This window comes from Chaetura pelagica, unplaced genomic scaffold (genome assembly GCF_000747805.2).
Source record: "Chaetura pelagica isolate M959 unplaced genomic scaffold, ChaPel_1.0 scaffold21, whole genome shotgun sequence".
Lineage (NCBI taxonomy): Eukaryota > Metazoa > Chordata > Aves > Apodiformes > Apodidae > Chaetura > Chaetura pelagica.
The window spans coordinates 947988-967128 of NW_009952251.1; the positions used below are offsets into that span (position 1 = coordinate 947988).

General features: G+C 40.9%; 1 protein-coding gene across 1 annotated transcript in view; it reads right to left on the reverse strand.

The window, feature by feature from the left end:
• The window catches only part of PLEKHM3 (pleckstrin homology domain containing, family M, member 3), a 71210-nt gene that overhangs the window by 23474 nt on the left and 28595 nt on the right, over positions 1-19141 (reverse strand). The window contains exons 4-5 of the mRNA XM_010007327.1: positions 17136-17329; positions 5006-5069 (exon numbers count right to left, since the gene is read on the reverse strand). Of these exons, the coding sequence (XP_010005629.1) occupies positions 5006-5069; positions 17136-17329 (258 nt within the window). The remainder of the gene's footprint in view (positions 1-5005; positions 5070-17135; positions 17330-19141) is intronic.

Below are 19141 nucleotides of genomic sequence, written 5' to 3' on the forward strand. Positions count from 1 at the left end.
TGACCATCTGTTTCTGTCCGCCTCCTACCAAATACTTAAGAACAGGAGCTGTAACTGACACGTCAAGTTAAAATCCACCTCTGTTTTACACCAGCTCTACTCTGAGCAACACCTTCCATCCTGTGGTCAGCTAAATACTGGTATTTAGCAGTATTTGCTAAATACTGCTAGTATTTAGAACTGCAGAACTTGCACCTCTGTCTCACATGTTGTGTCAATCCTTGCTTGGAAGGCTGAAGACATAACTCAATGTTTTCACTAGGATGCTGAACTCTGAACTGCAGCAGCTATGACTCATGTGCCTCGCATTTTGCTGCCCCTGCTGCTCACAGAGAACTTGCAAAGAACCGGGACAGACAAATCTTCAGATATCTCAGCATTGCCAGACTTACCAAAATCCTAATTCTCCTTCTTATTTCCCATCTCCTGCCCCTCAAACAAAAACAGGACTTTCCTAAACTGCTAATACAGCTGCATGGGTGAACCTCTTCAGTAAATAAAAGTTTAAGCTGATACAGCTTATATTGAATCAGCGAACGAAACAAAGGATAGCAAAAGACTTTCCCACTGATACAATGAAGTTTGTACTGTTTTTACAGGTATGGCCATATCCATTAAGAGCAGGGGGTGGGGGTATTTGTCATGCACCTGTCCCAGTAACACTTCCAAAACAGAGCAAGGCCAAGGTATGTTAGCCAAAATCCAGTTTTGTCAATCCATAAAACCACACGTACACTGCTGGCTGTCACCAGCACAGGCATGTGGGTTGCCACAACACATCTTTTTAATGCACGAATAAACAGGAACAATAAGCTGGGCAAGGACATCACCATTGATGGTCCTGGAAGTCATCAGGGTATGTGTTTAAAGTCTAAACTACACATTTCTATGTAATTGCATACAGACTGAGTGATCAGAAAAGAAGTTTTACTTCTGAAAAAACAGCAAGTAAAAAGCAAAAAAAAAGTCCACATCCACTTGTAGTATTTGCAATCTTTGGGACTCAGGAACAAACTCACCTACATCAACCTAAAGTTTTACTCACGCAAAAAATGCTATAAAGAGCAATTCCAGCCTCCTCCTCTACCTCAGTCTAGGAAAATGCAGGGAGGACCCAAATTTGCCATTGAGAAATGAGATGTGATCAAAGTACAACATGGGTTAAAAGCCTGGAAAAGTGAACAAGACCTAACCATTTATTTGATCTTCTAAGGCTTCCTAATCCAAATCTAACAATACATTAGGCTCATATTAGGTGAAATTTGTGTTTCCATCAAGTTAATTTTTATCCCCACATTTTTTTTAAGGAATCTCATATGTGCAAAATATTGAACAAAAACATTAAGATTTTCATATTGGGAATGCTTCTGTTAGATGAGCTGCTCACCTAGTCCAAAGCCCTATCAGACGCTGTAATCAGGACTACATATGTCAGAGGAAGATGAAATCATTGATCCATCTGTCAATAGGGAAGACATCTTCCTAATCCCCTCAGTAAATAACTTGTCTGTTCTGAAACCTTATAATCTCTTTATCTTACATAGTGTAACTGTGGACATTCTCACTATGGATACTTAATCCTCTCAAAGATGATAAACTTCTGGCCTCAGTAATATTACTGTGGCATTAAGTTCCTCATACTCACTACATGTAATGCAAAGAATAATTTCCATTAAGGGTTTTTAAGTATCTGATATTCACTGCATGACCTATGCTATATTATTGTGAGAATAGGGCTCTACTTTTCATTACATTGTTTGTAGGTTCATCTACAGGTAGATAGTCAGAAAAGTTGATTTGAAGTAAATGGATGTTTTAATTCAATTTTAAAGCATTAGTTTAGCTACAATGTTAAAATGGATAAATTATACTATATTAAAAGCCTGTTATGGATGTACATATTCAGAATTAAAATGGCCTTAATACAATTTAGCTCACTTTGCTTTCAAAGTAAAGGGAGACAAACCAAATGAAAGCCAGTTATATTTTGAATAACAGTATCTACACAGTGATTCAATGTAATTCAACTTGTAATTTTAAAATCCCATATTTTGTCACCTCAATTTTTTTTTCCCTCTGCGTTCCTGTGTAAACCATTCATCAGTAAAGCCAGCAAAGAATACAGTTCACAGCTCCAGTAGGTTTAGGGTGAAGTGACTCTGGCTGCAACTTCAGGGACCATACTGCACGTAAATAAGAGTAATGAATTTTTCCAGTGTACTATGTCTGCACTTCAGGAGTGAATACTTGCTTCCTAACAACTGTAGGTCGCCCTCTTCAAAGCCTTAGTTGGTTGGGATAGCCCTGGATAAACTGGCTAACAGAGGTACAGTGGTGTTAAGGGTGACGCAGGGCAGAACTACTCCTGGCAGATGATGCCAGGAAGAGTTGGAAAGGAAAGCACATGTAGATGATGGGGCAGAATAAGCAAGCTGTCACACTCGTGTTTCTGCTTCTTAACTCTGAATGCACCTAATTAGTTATCTCTTCTGCCAACACCTCCAGTGACAACAATGACAAGAAGATTCTAAGAATATGTACTCCATGAGAATGCCCATAGACAGACTTGCTGCAGCTTTAATGTAGACCTTGGGGTTCGGGTCTGCAGCAAAACCTTGCTCGGGTACATGTCTGTATTTGTGTCTATTTTAAATAAACATGCACATCCAAATAAAGACCATTGCTTGCTGTCTTTCTGGTTAAAGCTCAAGCCTTCTCACACCTCAACTATGAATATTTGCTAATAAGTAAAGTACTAGCAAAACCACTACCTCACCAGGATTTTCTGAGTTTCCAAAATTAAGGACTTTCCCCTCATACCAATTTTTTTCCAAGTGACAACCATCTTCAGACCATCACCAGCTCAGACAGCTCAAGATAACTACCAGCTAACTCTGCCAAATCCATAAGGTCTAGGCATAGAGTTCTGTTAAGCTTGGAAAGAGATTTAAATTGGATTTCATTTTAGAGTAGTAGGCAATTCAACTTTTTTTACACCTAAAAACAGACTCTCATACCACATTTTTGAAACTCAGCTGCTTGGCAGGAAACAACCCATGTCTTCTAGGATCTTTGAAGAGAACTTGGCCAGGAAAGAAATCAGAATTGAGCCAGGACTAACCAGGGTAAGTGTTGCTTATATCTGCAGATTACCGCTCTTTGCTTTTCTAATTCACTCACCATGCCTTATCTTTCCATTAATCTTTAATAAACCTTTTAGTTAATTCTCCAAACATGCACAATCTACATGACAGCAGGACACAGTGCAAAAGCAGTCCATGGATATGAGGGAACAGGCAGCAGAGGAATCAAAAGGAGGAGAAAAACAGGATTAAAAAACACCCAAACTGCAGGTCAGTAGAAAATGATGACTGATTGGGAGAAAGCAGTGGCAAGGGGCAAACCAGAGAGGAGGCAGGGGCCACAAGGGTATTAGTGTTTCTCCAGCTGTTGGAATAATTTTCTCAATGAGGCTCTCCTCCCCTTTCCACTCTAGTTCCACTTCGACAAAACAGTCAATCAAATTCCAAGCTTGGAGCCTCTGAAATGCAGAAAACACTCTCCAGGCTCACAACAAAGGTATAGCTGGATTAAAAGGTAAATGCAATTTAACCCACCCCCACAGAAATGGTAAACAAATTATATTGCCTCTAAATATGATAAGTTTGGGGCTGGGGCCCTCAGGGGAACAGAAGGTGTCTTGCAAACACAAAGACACATGCTAAAGGGAAATGCTAAATCAATGGATGAATTGTGACTTCTATGCTCCTTCCCTCCCACAGGGTGCTTGATAAGCTGCTGATTGCTTCTAAAACATCTACTACCCATGTTAGGAACTGATTAAGCAGCTTACAAAGCACTGGGGGCTAATAGACAGGCCCACCAGGGAGACTGCAGCTCTGGCACTAAGTAGCTTGCTTTTTCATGGATTGACTATTAAAGATGAGATAGCAGAACATGCTGAAAGATGTGGAAACAATTACAGACCTCAGATGACTGGCCTTTTTATTTTATATATGGAATAATTTCTACCCTGTGGCTTCACCAGCCAACAAAAAGCCATGTTTCCTGCAGTTCTGTAGTGTCAGGCTCTGAGGGACATCAGAACTACCTTAACTTGTATGTGTCAACTGAACATCCAGAACTGACTACACTACCCCCATTATCCTGTGGAAAAGGGACCACTAGAAAAGGGAAACATCAGTGGGAGAAGCTTAAAATCATGAGTTTTACCTATCACTGGCAATGGCATTAGTGTGTGAACATAGATGTGCCCAGTCCAGCTAATGAGTCCTACCTCATTGCATCTGAGCACTGCAGCACATTCACCTTAAGACTCCCTATCCTCTCTTTTCAGCTTTTTTGTCAAATTCTTGTTTAATCTGGTATGCAATAAAATTCTGCTATTCAGAGAGATGTACTGCAAGGTACTTGCTCAGTTCAATCAATATCAATGCAAAGACATTTTGCTGGCACATTATCTCTTCTGTGGTCACATCTGTCACAGTAACAATACCATGGCCTAACCTTACATAGCAGGCTTCCTGAGGTTTTTGTGGGCTTTTTTCCCCTCTTGTGGTAATGCCTAGCAGACTTTGTAAATAAAGCACGTTGCACCAGGGACTGTACAAACTCATAAATTCCTGAATAACTATTCTTTCAAGCAAAGAAATAAATACTGCTTGTCATCCATAGGCTGAGCCATAGAGGAGCCTTCACTGATCAGATGAAAAATTTATCACAGGAAAGTTCTCTTTGCAGACTAAAGTTTTCTTTCGCAGATGCTTCCCAGACCCTTTTCATCACTAACACTCTAAGCTTTCTTTTTCTCATCCCTAACCAATGCCCCTGTTTACCCATTTTTATGTTAAACTATAAACCACAGAGATGGCTTAGAAGTAAATCTATTTATGCAACGATTGGCTAGAAAGGAGAATGTACTATTAACACTGAAGATAAGAACAGGCTTGTTGTGTAACAGGTAGAATTAGTTGAAGGAACTTACCTGCTGAAGGTCTGCGAGAGAATAAAGATGGATTTGCTGGAGAAGATACTCTCTGGGAAAGATCCTGAAAAAGAGGAAAATGGATGTGTCACCCCTTTTTGACTGGGAAACTCAAATGATTTCCTCTCCCCACCAAAAGACTGTGGAACAGCTATGCTAGAGTGAGCTTGTCAGAAACTGGAATTTTGACACCATGTAAGGACCAGCTACTTTGACAGCATTCCTCATGGGCACAAAAATTCCACACTAAGAATGAATGCTGTGCCAGTGTCATTCTCCAGCTGTCAGCTAAGCATGTCTATCTTTGTGTACACACACAGAGAAACAATCAGCCAACCAGCTCTATTTCCCATCTACACAGAACAAATATAACACCATGCTAAGGAATTGTGAGTGGAGAACCACATCACCCTTGCAAAAAAGCAACCAGCTACGTCAAGAGGTTCAACTGTTTTAAATTACATGTTGCTTAGAGAAGAAACTGAACTTGGTTTCTACATTGCAATCATGTAGTTTTAAGGCCATACAGAAATTATATTATTGATATTATTAAATGCATAAACAAAGCCCTGGCAAAGACTGGTTTGTAACAGTAGAATCGAACAGCAGTGAACAGAAACGCCACTGGACACATTAAAAAAAATCAAAGATACTAGAAGGCAAATATGAACTTACATTACCATTTCATGAGACTTATGAGAAAGCACACAGGAACTCCAAGATGAACTTTTAGAAGCTGCAACAACATAATTTGCTAAAACACAGATCAGCAGGGATGACAGTACCAACTACAGTCTTTGACAGAACATGGAATCTAAGAAACACTGGAAGGATCCTGGTTCATTCTACTCCATTAGTTGTCCTAAACAAGTATCTTAAACTGATGCTTTCAAAGCTGTCTTGGAGAGAGTCGGACTTTTTGCTGCCATTATGGTGAGTAGTACAAAGTCTTATCTTCTTACTATACTTTTGAAAAAAAATCTAAGCTTTATTGGAGTGGGAGGGGAAGAGTCCTGCAAGCAAAGCATGGACAACTGAGCACTGTCAATCTTGCAGTACTCTTCTGGAGCAGAATGGTGCTCTTGCTCCTTCTGACTCTCCAAGCAAGTCTGCTCTACCCGCCTAATTCTCAGCTGCAGTCTCATTGGGACACTGCTTTTTCCCATTTCAGTTCTCTAGGCTACATCATTGCACCTATGCTCCCATTGCTCCATCTCTAGATGAACATGGTTCAGTTGCTCTGCTGCATCACAACTTCATAATACATTTGGCACAACGTGAAAGACCACAAGAAAACAGTCAAAATCCTGATAATAGACAACACATGACATTGGGATTCCGCATTTGCAAATAGATGATTGATTCAAATTGCTTGCAAAGGAGTAAAATCTGACTGCATTTTGAAACCATTATTATTTTTCAGCTCTGACAGAATTTATTTCATTAAAATTTCCCCATCATTCTCCCCTAATCACACAGGCAGGCTCTCAACAGTGCGGTAGCTTTGCCAGGAACTATATTATTTGCTGATATCCTTACAGCACTGCTAAGCAAAATCATTAGTTAATGAAAGATTTCCTTTTTCAGGAAAGAGTCTGAACAGCCCGTAAGGCAGAAACTGTCAAGGACTAATACCAATTACTAACATCATGTTCCCCTGCCTTCAAGGACTGCATTTTCTTTCCTGCAAGTTCTAACTCCTAATAAAAAGTGGCAGATGAGAAGCAAACCCATGACTAAGGGACTAACTTTGGCAGAGGGGTCTCAGCCACCAGAGGCCGTGGTGACAGTCATCCTCTCCCTGTACTTCACCTCTCTGACATATGTTACTTTGTGCCAGCAGTTCTGCAAAGCCAGCATCCAACACTCCTCCCCCCTTCCAAAGCTATTTCTGGGAAAAGACAGGCACTGTCCTCCCAGTCTTATGCAAAACACATACACACACAAACCAGGCACTCAAGTGAAAGGGGTGCTTATGAAAATTGAGGCATTAAAAATCCCTCAGTAATAAAGGCTGGTCAAGCTTCAGATTTGCAGTCCTTCTATTGACTCAAAAAAATAAATCACAATTTAGTTATGGTGGGCCACAGAAGAACAGCTGAGCAGCCAGAGCTCGTATGTGCAACAGCACTTACAAAATGTCTTACAAAGCAACCAGGCCAGTTCCTGTATGACTCCAAACACATGTGGAGGTGCGAAACATTCCCTTGACACTTGTCCACATCACCAAAGGTGGTGAGCACACAGCTCCATGAGTATGAAGTCAATGAAATCACCTAAAAGCAGGCAGCTCAGTCCCATATCATCTAAAATAGAAATTGTGCGCCCTCACCACACCTGTGGTGAGCTGAGCGGTTGTTTCAAAAACACATCTTACTGTGTTGCCTGCCTGCAATTAAGGTCTCCTCCAGCAAACTTCTGCTACTCCCATTTGGAAAGAAAAAACAAAACTGAACAGCTATCTGAACATCACACACAAAGCCATCTCCCAAAAACGCGTCTGTTTATTCCTAGTTTTGTCAGTGTCTAGTGCGTGGAGAACAGGAATCATAGAATCATAGAATCATAGAATCTTAGGGGCTGGAAGGGACCTCGAGAGATCATCTAGTCCAACCCCCCTGCCAGAGCAGGGTCACCTGAGTACATCACACAGGAACTCATCCAGGTGGGTTTTGAATGTCTCCAGTGAGGGAGACTCCACAACCTCCCTGGGCAGTCTGTTCCAGTGCTCTGTCACTCTCACAGTAAAAAAATTTTTTCGGATATTCACCTTGAACCTCCTATGCTCCAATTTACACCCATTACCCCTTGTCCTATCACTGGTCATCACCGAGAAAAGCCTAACTCCGTCCCCCTGACACTCACCCCTTACATATTTGTAAACATTGATGAGGTCACCCCTCAGTCTCCTTTTCTCCAAGCTAAAGAGACCCAGCTCCCTCAGCCTTTCCTCATAAGGGAGATGTTCCACTCCCTTAATCATCTTTGTAGCTCTGCGCTGGACTCTTTCGAGCAGTTCCCTGTCCTTTTTGAACTGAGGGGCCCAGAACTGGACACAATACTCCAGATGTGGCCTCACCAATGCAGAATAGAGGGGGAGGAGAACCTCTCTTGACCTACTAACCACACCCTTTCTAATGCACCCCAGGATGCCATTGGCCTTCTTGGCCACAAGGGCACATTGCTGGCTCATGGTCATCCTCCTGTCTACCAGGACCCCCAGGTCTCTTTCACCTACACTACTCTCCAGTAGTTCAGCCCCCAACCTGTACTGGGACATGGTGTTGTTCTTCCCCAAATGTAAAACTCTGCACTTCCCCTTGTTGAATTTCATCATGTTTCTCCCCGCCCAACTCTCCAGCCTATCTAAGTCTCTCTGAATGGCAGCACAGCCTTCTGGTGTGTCAGCCACTCCTCCCAGCTTAGTGTCATCAGCAAACTTGCTGAGGGTACATTCTATACCCTCATCCAGGTCGCTGATGAAGATGTTGAAGGAGCGTTAAGAGGCACCAGAATATCAAACTCAAACACGTTTTCAAAAAACCTCATGGTAAAAAGCAAGCAAATAAGCTGGGGAAGGAAAGCCACGCAGACCAAGAAGTCCAGTGAGCAAGGGTTTGCTCATCTGCACAGGTTCTCTGAGCCTAACAGGGTGATAGCTCATATAAAGTATTTTTCAGTAGGGGACACACAGTACTAATTCAAAGATTCTTGCTTCTTGACTGAGACATTTCCTCTCATATCACTAGTAGGGACGCAGTCTTTGCCATCTCCATCCCTCCGTCAACTGAAACTGGGCAGATGAAGCCAAAAACCAATAGCATACAGAAGGGGAGATGGGACTCATGCAAACACCATGCCATTGCATTAGCATCCAAAGTGTTAAATGGCTTCGAAATCAACGTAAAATCCTATTCATGCCTAAAAATCTGACACAGGCCACAGAACAGCCTAAGATTACTATACTTTAAAACATTTCACTAGAAAATACATATTTACTTTCTGCATGAGCATTGAGTTAATAAAAAGACCTTGATCCAGAAAAGACCAAAACATGTGCTTGTATTTTATTTTTCCCTTGATATAAGGTCCTTTACAAACACCAAATGGAAAATGTCTGATAAATTATTTGAAAGCAAAATAAAAGATATCTGTTTTGTAAATCTTTTGATTGATGTACTATAACAAGCTGGATTATTTAAGTTTGTCAATTAAAAGCATTCAATAAACAATGTCCTTTCAGTCAAATCTTAAAACAGAAAAAACCCTAGAATGAGCTAGCCACAGGTCAAACACAAGATGTTAAAGACTCATAACAATAAAAACTCAAATCTCTGCTGCTTCAGAATGTGACCTGTGATCCTTGAGAGGCAAATGGTGTTGAGTGCATGTCCCACTAAAAGCACCTCCTAGGTTTTTACAGTTTGGAAACTCCCGGACGAGTTTCACCAGCGATGCAAAAACAGAACAGTCGTGAGTCATAGGATTGCTGCACTGTAAACCCTGGCTACCAGTCAGGGTTAAGACTGCAATGAACAAACCAAGTTCAATGTTAACCAGCCCTCTGGCTTTGCCAGTTCCTGCAAACAATGAAATCCAAAGTCCTATTGGTTAAAGGGCTCTAAATTGCTTTATTGTTTTGTGTTAGAAATAAAACAAATAAATGAAAGCAGGAAAGAAACACACCATGAGAGATTTCTGGTCCAACTAAAAGAGAGAATAGCACATTTTTAGTTTGTGATTATTATTCTTTTTTCTTTCATACTTTGTAATCCACAGCATAAACCTCAGGCAAGATAGAACCAGAAATGTAATCTGTTCCCTTTCGGATGATCTTATCAAGTAAGTATTTGCACAAACAAAGGTTATCTTTTAGTGTCCTCCTGCAAACAGAACCTCTGATAAGACTTTGCTCTTTGCATTTGGACAAAGTGTGTAGTCATGGTGCTTTGTTAGCACTAAGTAATTGCTCTGCATTTAAAGCCTGTTTATCATTGGCTTAGGTAATTTTTCTCCAACGGGTTAAATACCCTGACAGCTCTGCTAAAGCTACCACCAATTAATCTGCCCAAGTCTGACACTATGACCAAAGCACAAACATGATAAGCAGAGCAAGCTCTTCCTTTTACAGTGCAATTAAAAAAAAAAAAAAAAGTTAGCTGACAGGTGGGCACAACCAAGTCTCTTTTGTACCAAAAAGCCTGTTGAAACCTCAGATGAGAGGGGGAAGGGAAGCTGGCACCACAATTTCATATGCCAGCCAGGAGTGTCTTGTTTGTCTAGGTTGAGAATGGTATGACTGAGCTCTGACTCACGCAGATGCACCCGTCTAGCAGGCAGCCCTATTCAGTTCCTCTCCACCCCTCTGCAGGAAGCTGCTACACCCACAGCTGGCACAGGGCTGCAGGTACCAAGTCCACTTCCTCAACCAGCACAGTTCATACCCTGGCACTGCAACTTACGCCACCACCAGTAAGTTTTTGAGCTGCTGCACCATGCTGCACACTAAAGCAGCTGACAGGCAAGCACATGCTGACTACTGCTGTTACCATACTTTTTTGCCCTCCTAGATGAGGAGCACGAGGAGCTCTGAAGGCCCCACAGCAGGCACCACCAACCACTGTGGTTGTGTGTGTAGCATCAGGAGGAGCTGCAGGTGCTCTGATCTCATTGCTAGGAGCGGAGCTCCAATTTTTCAGTTACTATTCAACTTAAAATGTCCAGAGGGTATCAGTGAGATGCCAGTTATTCCAAATATATGAAGTATGGAAAATAACATCTTGCTAGATTTTCTCTTGCAAGTCATTTAACATGGAACCTGTTCATTTAAGGCAGAGAAAAGCATTAGAAGTGAGGGGCAAAGGCAGGATATTTTTTCAGTGCTGCTAACTCTTACACTTTTATTCAGGCTTTTGATTTTGTATCTCCTTGGAAATTGCATCTCCTGGAAGTAAGTTGGAAGAGGAGAGGCCTGACTTTCCAGACAAAAAACTTTCCAGACCTACTCAGAGAAGTAGGTTGCTGAGAAACCAGGTGATTAGAAAGTCAAAAGATAATAATAAATGAATTAATTTAAACCAAAACACTACTTATTTCTTTAATCCTTGTGGTATTATATCACATTATTTTTTCCAATTTCTATGGGTTTGGCTAAAAAGGCCTTTGTGAACCATTTACTTACTATCCATGAGGTATGAACCTTCTGGTTCATGTTCTGAGAGCAGCCATTCCTAAATATCTTTAGCCCACACTAAGTGCTAGATTTATTAGCGTGTCCAGGTAAGGTATTGTTTTGTTGTTACAAAACTCCCTAAGAGCATCCCTATGTTAAAATAATTACCTTATCATTCATCAGCAATCTTGAGCCAGTATATAAACTTTCAACTAAAATGAAGTTCACTAACTCTCTCTCCTCCGTGGCTATGGCAACATTGTGAAAGACAAGAATTACTACACATCAAACTCAGGAATCAAGTACTGTGGTTACTAAAAGCAAGAAGCAGAAAATTAAAGGCACAGTTTCTTTTTGAAATGAAAATAGCTTAGATCCTCCAACTAACTTGAAATTAAGAATAAAGAAAATGCTCTCTCTTTTGGTCAGGTATTTCTGAACCCTTGCAGTTTACTGCTGGAAGTTCCAATCTAAAAACACAAAGATAAACATGATACCAGTCATATTTAACGTGGTGTCCACATCTGACAGGAACTTCTTTCAAAATCATTGTTTTTTTTAAGCAATCTAGTTTCAAAAGGTGAATGGAAACTATCATTTTGAAATACGTCTAATATTACTGATCTTTTTGACAAGGAAAAGCAGGTGCCCCTAGACTGGAAAACACTTGTGTGAACTGAAAGGCCCACCGGTCCTCCGGAAAATTGATCATACATACCCTGGCATGCTCCTCAGCTAACTCCATACCATGGTAGAGCACCAGCTCACACTTTCAATCTTCCCTTGGCTTGAAGTCAGTACAGCAATACTCTCTGGCTGCTCTGGCATATATATTGTTGTTCCTCCAGATCTGTTTGTTACCTCTAGTTGAAATGAAAGCTTCAAGTTCACCTTAACTTCTTCCCCTACAGCTTTAGTCAAATGCTTGTTAGGATGTTAGCTTGCATGGACTTGGTATACACTGTTACTTCTTAAAAAAGACACAGGAGTTGAAGCAAAGAAGTGGTCTGTTTGTAAGATCTCCATCAACAGGCATGCTTTATTTCAGCTACTGCAATGACTACACGCACGTAAGATCTACATAAAACAGTAAATGGCTTGTGCACACTGCTCTGCATTTAGTCTCTCACCTTTCCTCCCTTTGTGGTGTTGTTTGGTCTTAACATTGGATCCTCTCAGAATAGCCAGGTATCATTTTTCAGTGAGTTTCTCTCTCATCCTCTTTCCAATCACCCATGCAACAAATTTTCTTCTTCTATTCGTCTTGCCATTAAGTCAGAGCCCTGAATGCTATGAACCACATTATTCTACCTCTTTCCTGCTCCAACTTTCTTTTTGCAGTCTACTGTTTTCACAAGTTGTGTCTTTGTTCTCCTGCTTTAGGATTTTCTGCTTTTTAAATGGCCTACCCATTCCAAAGAAAACGGAGAAAACAGACTCCTTTGACAGTCTGGACATGACTTAATGACCTTCTGTTGTCCTTGGTCTGAAAGATGACATAGCCCCAGCTTCACATATGTGAAGGTATTCAGTGGTATAGTGATTGCATGAGATCAATCAGGATTCCTGTGATGCGTTTAGACAAGTTCCCCAATTGCCACACAAATATTTTGAAAGTAATCTACTCCTGTGTCAGAAGAGATATGTCTAAGGCCTCACTGTAGGAAGTGAAAAGACTCTATTGTTCAGCATAACTGACTTTGGGCTTGTTTTGTTTCGTGCTGGCAGACTGGCAGGCTCAGTCAGGACCACAAGCCTGTGGCACTGGGGGCATACCTTTTACCTCCTGCTGCAACTCCAAGCTCTAATCTGGTCGTCTTGTAAGATGCTAAGTAATGTATCCAGCACTAGAATTTTGCTAGGGTAAAACTGATATATTGCTGTTGTGGAGCTGATAGACAAATGGTATCAGACAGATTAATAACAAGAGGGAAATTTTTACATATAGTTTCTCACCACTATTCAGAATATTTACTTACAGAACAAGGGCACTGCAACAAGCACTAATGTATAGTGGAATGTGCTGCAGGACATTTACCTTGTGCCACTGCCATCTGTCTAGAATATCTGGGCTAGCAACACCTGAACTGCAAGTTTAGGTGTGTATCTGAGAGAGCAGAGAGCTCAGAGAAAGCTCCAAGGTTGACCTGGGTTAGCCTACCCTACAGCAGACATGGAGGAGCCTGAAGACTTCCCAGAAAATCATTCTGACAGTTCCTTGATCTGAACAGCCTTCAACCATGACAAGAACAGAAGAAAAGACATACTGTGTCTCATGTGTAGAGATAAAAGAAAGCAAAACCAGAATAAAACCTCCATCATTCAACATGGCTTTACAGAATAACCCGATTTAATGGACACAGAGATTCTTGCTCTTTCCTAGCTATCAGTTTTACTTACTCCATCCTGTTTTCCTGTTATTCATTCATCATTCATCACAATCTGCAGGTGGTGGTGGGATGTGTACAGCTCCACTTGCTCTAAATCTATGTTCGCTCTAGGTTTTGGTCGTGTATGTATCTGCCTGAACAGCATCAACACAAGCAAAGCAACAAAAACCAGCAAGAACCTGTTGAGTAGACATTTGAGGCAAATTATGTGTGTTGCAATACTGAGGTGACAGCCACAGAAAACTAGGCATAATAGCTTCCCTTGTAAAACAGGGAGCTCAGCAACAGGCTCAGTCTCAGGTGGCTAATCTCAGAGGAACGCTGTGGACTCGCACCAGCGGAGGGCCTTAATTTTCCTCCCAGTCAAAGTCCGAGTTCCTTGCAAATATAAAGAGTGCTTACAATCCGATGGAGCAATAGGTGAGAACAATTAATTGTAACTGTTGAAGGCTACTTTTATTGTGAGCTTTCTAGCTACTTTTAGGATTTCCTCTGCTTCTTTTCCTTTCTTCCTTTTTTTTTCTTCTATTCTTTCTACTTAGTTACTTACTTCTTCAAAGTTCACAACGTGGTTCAGCCCTAGGCTCTCTGCTAGATGCCAAGTTTCAAAGTTCCCAAAGTACGTGTCTATGCACACCAAGCATTATAAATTACAATTCCACATTTAAGCCAACCAGTTTATAGCCATCTGGGATTCTTCAGAAAAAGTGGCTTGTAAGCACTGTAAACAGTTTTTTCTTTCCTGTGGACATCAAGAAGTTTCCAACTTCACTGCCATCTTCATTTTGCAATCTGGGTTCAAGAGCAAGGTATAAATTTAAAGAAGATGATAATGCAAATAGTATTAATAAAAGAAACCTCAGAGTGATCTGCTTTTCCCTAATAAGGCAGGCTCTATCAGTGTCCCAATAGCAGCAAGGTGCCAATACAATTAATCAGTCTGTTTTAAGTTCTCCCTAGACAGCAATAGTAACAGCTTGTTTCAGTCTGTTTATATGGGTCTGACAGGTCTTCAAGATGCTGTGTTCACTTTCTTGTGATTAATAGTCATTCACATACTAAGGTGAAGACCAAGCAGAAAAAGAATGTTTTTAGAGCAGGACAGATAACTGGATTCTCTCTCCCCCAGCCTTTCACTTCTAACTAGGAAACAGTACTAAATGTAGGAATGCTGTCTCACTGTACTGTTTAAACTCCTCCTTTTCCTGCAACTTGCCCAAACGATGAGTCAAAGGGAAATTTAAATCACATATTTTCTTTGTTTACCTTTCAGCTGTGCTTCATAAAGCCATCACATGATAGTGAATATCTGCACACTGTGATACTACATGCAGAAAGCAAAGCCACTGGAACCAGTTTTGAGCAAGGAGTAACTCCTCCTGGGGAAAAGAACTCTTCCTCTTTTCCATTTCTGCATACCTTCTGGAGGAGATCTGAGAGACCAGATGAAGCAACAGACTTACCCCCACAGAGACTTCACAGGTCAAAAAGGAGATGGACTCTAAGGTGTGTTTTGTACCTTCCTTAGTGGCTTTTACAGCACTATTAACAAGTTTTACCAAATTGGAGATGCTTCCCTAGTACAAAAGTAAATCCTTCTTGGGCTGAGCCGCTCTCTACCACAGAGAACTTTATTTAGAGACCATGAAGGAACTTGTAGATAAGAAAAGGGACCATTTGGAGAATTTCCCAGTTTCCACTTCTGCCATTCTAGGCATTTCATTTTGATACAGGGAGTTTTTTCTCTCTTCTCCCAGTCCCAAGAAAAGTCCATTCTGTGCTAATTTTTGTCCATTGCCTCTTCTGTCCATTTCCTCAGCCCTTGTCATCTCTCATTTCTAGAGGTAGGTTTTTGGGCTTCCTCTGTCCTGGTTACTTCATTAACCCTTAATTTCTTGAGAGCCCTTCCCTCTTTGAATTTCCTCCTCCTGGCTTTCCCTCATCCTTTGTCTCTAATTCATCAATTTCTCCACTTAGGCCTTCTTTGATCTCTCCTCTTTCACTCTCTTACCTGTGTCCACTCAGTTTCACGTCCTCCTACTTTAATCACAGCATTCTTTTCTTCAGCATTAATCAGAAAGCCTAATTTCTTTTCTGCTACTTTTCTGAACAGCAGCCTTCATGAGTCTGTTTCTCCCTTTAGTTTTATTGCAGTTGAAGAGGATGTCAGAGGAAAGTTATTAGAGCTGAACAGCAAAACAGCTCTGCAAGAGAATATAATCCTCTCAAATAAATGAAAAAAATTCCTGTTTTTTAAAAAGCCATAAACTGTCCTATCAAATAACAGGAATTGAGCAGCAAGACACAAACACATACCAACAAAAAGTAGGTCTGACTCAAGAACTCAGTGGTCCTCTCCAGAAACCTGCTGCTATATCCCTCTCTTAGTTGTTCTAGGTAATTCAGGAAAGCAATGACATAGGTTATGTACTGAACAGCAGATTGCCTCACTTCTTACCTGTGGAGCCAGCAGAGACACTAGTGGAGCCTCCTTTCACTCACAGAAAATTCAGGTGCCCCATCCCTACCAACACCAGGCTTGAAATACAGCCACTGATGTAATCTGCTTTCTTGCCCTTTGGCAGAACATAATTTTAAAGCAGTGGCTTTCCTATTTGCAGTCCTGTCTCACGTACAAACTAAGCATAAAAATGCTTACAGATGCATTTACCATCAAATCAGCTGCATGTGTCTGGAGATACTCACCCCACATTATGGCATGGGCAGAAGTATCTCCCCATCTCTTTCAGAGATTCATAACAAAAGTAACTTGGCTTTTTTAAGGTCACAACTGTGGCTTAATGGTTTTAAGAAGACTGTTCATTTTCAGTTTGTTAGAAAAATGCAGCAGCAGCTGAATGGACTAAGATAAGGCACTTCTAAAACAAAATTAAACTTTTTATAAAACTACTGTGTTCACCACAAAACACTAAGCATGAACCGCCCTCTGACATGCTGTGACCAATGTGTTTTCCAATAAATGGAATTCTCAGCACAGCCACATCACAGTGGGAGAAGACAGTGGCTGAGCAAGAGCACAACTGTCTGATGTCACATACACCATATGCTGGGTCATGAGCCAGGGGACTACATCTGGTCTCTAGCTTTGTGTGAGATCATATCACAGAAGAGGGCAGAAGCGCTGGACAGGTGGTTGATTCTGGCCTCTCTCATGTTTTGCCATACTGTGAGGTGTTTCAAAGGTTCTCAGAGTGGCTAACACACTGTGATGTCATGGCAAGAAGCATGAGGCAAGAAGCATCACATCTGACTAGAAGTACTCATACACAGCCAGGAAGCCTGAGGAGGAGTAAAAGATGCTCACCACTATGTGTGACCCCTGGACTAACAGCTGTCAAGAACAACTTCAGATATTTAGAACCTATAAAAACATAATCTTTGGCAGCAGATTATCGAGCTGCCCAGGGAAGTCAAAACCAAGCACAACATCTTTCTAAATGGGTAAGATATTCAGAACTAGACTGTGAGAAAAAAAAATTAAAAAATGAGAAAAGCAACATGACATTTAACCTATACCCTTGCGCTTTATGCTGTCTGTGGTTCTTACCTTCTACGCAGATCTTCAGCCACTGCTGCTCTGCAGCTGAACAAATAGGCTCGGAGAGATTTTAGCTGCTGTCTCAGGCGGACAACAGTTGCCAGAGGTTCAGCATGCTTGTACAACATAGGATTTTCCTGCTGGATATCAATCAATGGCTCCTCATAAACATATTCCAGAAACTCCTTGGCTTGCTTTGACACCTGAAAAATAAAGCAAACAGTTTAGCCAGGCTTTCCTCCCAGCACTTTTAAAGCAGATCTTCCCCTCTGTGATCTGTCAGCTATTCTGTGCATCTGAAAACTTTGTTACCAATTACAAATGAAGACAGATTTGAGGGTGATCCAACTGTCTCTGCTTACAGGCAAGTCAAATTTCATCAAGCCCATCAAATCTGAGTGTATGGGATAACTGCTTACTCCAACTACAGTAATATTTACAGTCACACATTTTCAATGCAGGGTAACACAGATTACTAGATGTTTTCCAAGTCTAAAACCTGATTACTGCTCTCTTCCCTGTTAATATTTTTCTGGTTGTTTATTTTATTTTTGGCAAGAAGCAAGTTATTAGGTAAGTGCCAAAGCCCACTATTAGGATAGGAAACACACACAATGCAAATACAATCACATTTTACTATCCCAGGGCATAGAACTCCCCTGTAAAGTACTACTTCTATTTGTTTCATGTTCAGTCAGCATGGTTAAAATTACGTAAAAAGAAAACAACCAGAAACACATCAATCAAGTCTTTTTTTTTTTTTTTTTAAATACAGCTAAATAAAGTTGAATTTTACTGGTATTATTCTCAGTGTTTCATCTGCAAGAAATTTTTCTTATGCTTTTCTCATGATTGCGCTCTGTTCTATCTCCACCTGCAAAGAGCTACTGTAATCTCGATAAATTAATGGGACTTTTGTTCTCAGTAGAAAAGACTCCCGTTTCTGAGGTGAGAAGGCCAAATTCCCTCCTTATTTCTGCATTTTATCACAGCTGGAAATGTTTCTGAGGTGAGAAGGCCAAATTCCCTCTCATTCCTTATTTCTGCATTTTATCACAGCTGGAAAAGAGAAGATGGGATTATGTGAAATGAGCTGCAAATCACTTGAAACTGTGCTATAGAAATACTGCTACTGCCACAATTCAATTCCTGGACCTTTAAATCAGTGTTTACATTGAGTGGAGGAATGGACAAATTAGGCTAACAAAAGGAGAAAGGGCACCCCACAACCTCTTGAGATTTAGGATGCTACAATGTTAGTTTCCTTCTGGTAACGTAAGGTAGGAAGTAGGGAAAAGCAATATCGATTCTTATAAACAGCATCACTTCCAAAAACAGCACAAGCCACTAACTACAGGAGTCACTAGCTACTTACAGGGAAAGCCAGCCTCCAATGCATAATAAAGACATAAAAAACAATGCCAAGGCCAGCCTTTCCGCCAGTAACTACACAAATACAACATGTAATTTTAAATACAGCAGACCTTAAATCCACATTTCCCAGGCCCTGAAGGTGTATTGAATACCTAACCTATTTTCACCTATTTGTATTAAACATCCCACCCCCCACTCATTTCTTTCTCATGTCTTTCTTTTTGTTTCTTTGTTTTTTGTTAAATAATACATAAGCAAGGAACTGTGCTGTCTGAATGAAAGCACAGACTGCTATGAAACTGCTATGAAAGAAGCAACACAGACAACTTGGATTTTGTCGAACAGAACTCAACAGACCCAAAATATATCAAGTTTTCTAACATACTATGACATACTAACTGCAGTGCACAAAAAAGACTGCAGTTAAGCAACCTGCTTTTACAATTGTTAAACTATCTGGCTGTAATATCTCAGTCATCTCCTGATCTGCTGTATCTATAGTAAATATTATGCCTCTTCCACCAATTGGCAAATTAAACCACATATTCACTGATTCCCCAGGAAGCACGTGAATGCTTGGTACAGTGACCAGCACCTCCCACCAGGAGGACTTGGTGCCCAGTGTCCTTCTGTAGTCCGAG